Raw genomic sequence first — 5,000 nt, 5'->3', positions numbered from 1 at the left:
ACATACATATATATATATGTATATATATATACATATATATATGTATATATATATACATATATATATGTATATATATATATATATACATGTAAATATATATATATATATATATATATATATATAAAGAGAAAGATCGGGAAAAGATTACGGCTAGGTGATACATTTTCACCCAGACTACTAACAGCTTAACTAGAAAATATTTTTGAAAAGTTGAGCTGGGAAGAGAAAGGTTTGAAAATTTATAGTGAACATTCTAATCACCTAAGCCTTGCAGATGATATTATTCTTATTTCGCAAAGAGCAGAAGACTTGCAAAATATGCTGAGTGATCAGAACAAAGAAAGTATCAAAGTTTGAAGATGAATAAAAGTAAAATCGAAATAATGTTCAACACGAAAGTTCCAAATAAAGAGATTATAATCTATGATGAGAGTCTTGAAGAAGTTGGAGAGTATAATCATCTAGGCCAGATCGCAAAAGTTACTAAAAATATGATAACGAAATGAAAAGGCATATTACCCTTAGTTGGAAAATGTTTGGTAAACATAAGAAAACAATGAGAGGCTCTCTACCTATATGTTTGAAAGGCAATTTCTAAAATAGATATATATTACCAGCAATATTCTACAGATGTGAGACTTGGAAACTGACAAAGGCGATGTAGACAAAGCTAAGATGTGCATAGAGTAGACTGGAGCGATTAATGCTGGGTAAAACGCTGAAAAAAAAAACAAAAAATAGGAAGTTGGGTCAGAGAGTAGACTGGAGTGAAATGCATTGCAGTAAAAGAGAGGAGATGGAATTGGAGAGGTAAGTTGGCACGAGAGAATGATGGGCGTTAAAGCAAATGTATTGCTAGGTGGACGTCAAGAGATGGGAAGTGTGTGAGTGGAAGACCTGACAGAAGGTGGAGGGATAAAAGAGAGAAGTTTACAAGAGTGACGTGGCAGAGATTGACGCAGTCGAATGAGTCATTGAATGGTATGAGCTAGGCCTTTTTTCAGCTGTGGACTCGAGATGGTTAATTGGTTGATGGATTGATTGATTTATTGGTTGAATCAGTTTAACAGAAGCTTTTTCGAAGGAAGTACAGAAATGTTGGTGGTATATACGAACCTTTCCCTATTCGTTCCCTTGTTGCCAACATTGTAATGGTAGTACGTACTTCATGAATAATAAGCAGGCATTGTTGAAAGATAACGATATTTCATCACATCACCACATAGAATAAGAAACAGAATAATATTTACTTATATATAAACTAGGTATTAGTTAGTTCTGTATATATGTAACGAAGACTTCTTCACCCTCATTAAAGTTAGCCACCCAAGGCATGTTCCTAACCTTATCCATCCCATCCCATTTACATAATCACGATTGCATAATTTGTTAGCATATAGGTAATTATATTTTTTGACTCTTTTGCACTATTATAACCAATGGTGTCTCAAATTTCACCGACTGGAAACACTTGACCCCATACTAGCAAGAAGCAGCTCTTGGGTACTCTGATATCTTATGAAGAAACGTTAGACTTGTCTGTGTTATATAAATATGTGTTTCTTTCTATGTCAGTGGCTGACATAAGAGAAGCATTTACTAGTTGTAGACCATCCTCTTGTGAACAGGTGGAGGACTAGACAAAGTTGCTTTAGAGACAACATAGACCTGGTTCGTAGAATAAGTGCCAGATGGAGATGAGTATTGAATTTTGAAAACGAACATCATGGAGATAATTCTCTTCGATGTTTCTCTCCCAGGACCACCACAAACTAGTACCCGTTATTGGTTCCCACATTATAATCATTACTAAGTGCATAGTAATTTTGATAATTTAGGATAACTTACCATGAGAGCTCTGTATTCACTCGTATAAGGAAACAGTTTCCACTTGATATCATCCTGTCTTACAAGTTCTTCAAAATTGTCGAAGGGAATCTGTATCTAAGATTTAACACAAAAGAAAAAAATATATAAATTAATAAATATTTCGTTTAAAGAATCTGAGATGGTGACACGTTACAAAGATCTGAGAACAAAAAATAAATCTAAACAGTTTGCTCTAAGCACCTCTCTAACTTTTCCTCTTTCTCCACCTATCCTCCACTCTCAATTTGTCTTCCACCAAAACATGATCTGATATTCCCCCATTTTCTTCCATAAGTTTATGGACATCCAGAACTGTTCCTGCTCTTCTACATATTCCATTAATGCCTTATCAGCCACCCTTTCATCCACCACCCTCTCCCATGTGTACTTATGCTTGATTTTCTTCCTAAATACTGTGCTAGCTATTACCAACTCTCTTTCTAAACACATCTCTACCATTAGCTCTCCACTATGATTTTACCTGGCACCACATTTCCCAAAAACTCCATCTATTGGCTCATTTCCTACTCTAGCATTGAGATCTCCCATTATCATTACATAGACATTCCTCCCAAAACTCTTTAAGCACTCATTTGAAACTATCCAAAAAGCCTCCTTTTCCTGTACACCCTTTTCACAAGCAGGTCCATATGGACTTACAAAGACCCACATATACCTTCCCAGTTTAGCCTTCATCCCCATTAACCTTGAAGAAACCTTCTTTTACTCCACTCCTCATTTACTAGTAGACCCAACTCTTCCCTTTCTCTTCCTCTCCTCACTCCCGACACCCTCCCCACTACACTCTCTATAGTTCCTCTTTACAAAGAAAAAGGGGACAATTGTGAGTGTAGTAGTTTCAGAGGGGTCAGTTTGTTAAGTGTAGTTAAGAAGTTTTATAGGAGGGTTTTGATTGAGAAGATTAGGAAAGGGACAGAGGGAGTTGGTGAGGGACAATATGGGACTTGGAAGGTAGGGGTTGCGTGGATTAGATTTTTGTGGTAAGGCTTTTTTGTGAGAAAGCTTTAGGAAAATTTAAGGATTTTTTGGGGTGAATTTATGGATTTGGAAAGGCTTGTGACAGGGTAGACAGGAAGGCACTGTGGGAGGTATTGCAGATATATGGGATAGGAAGAAATCTGTTAGGAGCAGTCAAGAATTTTTACGAAAGTAGTAGAGCCTGTGTTAGAATTAGAAATGGAGAGAGTGAGTGTTTTGAGGTGGGGGTGGGACTTCACCAGGGATGTGTTATGTTGCCATGGCTGTTTAATCTATATGTGGATAGGGGTGGTGCGAGAGGTAAAAGCAAGGCTAATGGGTCGGGAATTGGAGATATTTAAAGAAAATTTAGAAAAAATGGAAAATAAGCCAGTTGTTGTTTGCTGATGACACTGCGCTTGTGGCAGGATTAGAGGATGGATTAAAGAAGGTATTGGGAGAGTTTGGGAAAGTGTGCGAAAGTTGAAGATAAATATGAGTAAAAGTAAGATCATGAGATATACAAGGGTAGAAGATGGCAGCAAATTGGAAGTGAGTGCAAATTTAGAGTGAGTGGATTGCTTTAGATACTTCGGGGCGAATGTGACGGGAAAGGGAGGAGTGGGGGTGGAGGTAGAATGTAGATTGAGAGAAGCAAGTAAATGCCTTGAGGGATTCAAAAGTGTAACGAGAAACAGACATTTGGGAATGGATGCTAAGAGGAGATTGTATGAAGGGGTGATTGTGCCGACAGGAAAAGTGGAAAGTAGATAGGAGCTTTGAGTAAACAAATTGAATGAGAAGGAAAGGGAGAAGGAAAATCAGGAGAAGCTTAGAAAAGTGTGGGAGGTGGTGAAGGTGGTGTGTGGGAAGAGGAAGATGGGAAGGAATAGAAGGAAAGGTAGTGAATGGTGAGATGATGAGGTGAAGATTGTTTGTGTGTGTGAATGTGTGTGTACGTATATATGTGTGCGTGCGTGTGTGCGCGCGCGCGCGTGTGTGTGTGTGTGTAAGTGTGTGTGTGTGTGTGTGTGGTCGTGTGTGTGTGTGTCACTCAGGCAGTCAGTCAATCAGTTCAACGTTGTAATATGATTGGCAATACCTACCTTGGGCATAACGAGCATGGAAATCAAGGTTGACTTGTACATACTCCCAAGGATGAAGCTCATAAGAAGCCATGTGACAGCTATGACCACGGCAGATCTGCTGACTCGAATTGCCCCATGAGGATCTTAGATAAAAAAAAGAAAAAAAAGAAAGAAAAAAAAATATATATATATATCATGACAGCCCCGTATTTATTGAAAATTTATTGAAAGAGATCAGCAGTGTGAAAAAATAGGTGTATATGAACACGTATATATATAAATATTCTCATACTGTATGTGATACCATGTACCATATCATGTCACATTATATTACATATATATTACATCATTTCATAAGTTCCTGATACTTTTTTTTTAGTAGAACTGAAAGATTCTAGACCACTAGTGTTCTCGTGCATCTCCTCCCACCCTCATTTACGCACTTGCCCTGATTTCAGTAAATAAGCACACACATACGCACACACACACACACACACACACACACACACACACACACACTTCATACAATCTTCTCTTTGGATCTGTACCTAGACGTCTATTTCCCTTGGTAGTTTTCATTCTCAATGAAATGTTATATCATTACAGACCTTGTCCAAGCAAAATGCCGATAGTCCACAAAAAGTTGTTTTGTGTACTTCGCATGATTCGAGCACACATTCCTGGGTGACCTCGACCTGAAGGTTCTGTAGCGGCTCTAGATCCTTCTTGAAACTCGTGGCCAAGACTTCCATAGACAACAGCTGAGCACAACCCGACTAAGAGCACGCAAAGCAAAATCAACTCCCAGCTCTGAAAGTGGATCGTGAAATTTGTTTATCTATTTAAAACTAGAATTTTTTCGAAGTAGCAATGTGAAAAGCATTGTGAACTAAGGAAAAATTATTAAATTTCTTTATATATCATCAAAGTACCCCTAGATTTGCCCTGGTTGAAGATTGAGCACGAGCCTTTTTTTTTTTTTTCATTTGTCAAAAATGTAAAACCCATCGTCTTGAAATGCATTTTTATTTTTCTAGGCGACTGTTTTTAACAAATAGGTTAAGC

The 5,000-nt window shown here is 37.7% G+C and overlaps 1 protein-coding gene across 1 annotated transcript in view; it reads right to left on the bottom strand.

Annotated features, from left to right (window-relative positions):
- Positions 1-5,000, bottom strand: part of LOC143026830 (putative glutamate receptor) — a 20,516-nt gene that overhangs the window by 8,563 nt on the left and 6,953 nt on the right. Inside the window, exons 4-6 of the mRNA XM_076187608.1 lie at positions 4,544-4,745; positions 3,954-4,078; positions 1,849-1,944 (exon numbers count right to left, since the gene is read on the bottom strand). Of these exons, the coding sequence (XP_076043723.1) occupies positions 1,849-1,944; positions 3,954-4,078; positions 4,544-4,745 (423 nt within the window). The remainder of the gene's footprint in view (positions 1-1,848; positions 1,945-3,953; positions 4,079-4,543; positions 4,746-5,000) is intronic.

Source organism: Oratosquilla oratoria, chromosome 7 (genome assembly GCF_046742065.1).
Source record: "Oratosquilla oratoria isolate Oo_2021 chromosome 7, ASM4674206v1, whole genome shotgun sequence".
Classification (NCBI taxonomy): Eukaryota; Metazoa; Arthropoda; class Malacostraca; order Stomatopoda; family Squillidae; genus Oratosquilla; species Oratosquilla oratoria.
This window is presented reverse-complemented; position numbering and strand designations above follow the sequence as displayed.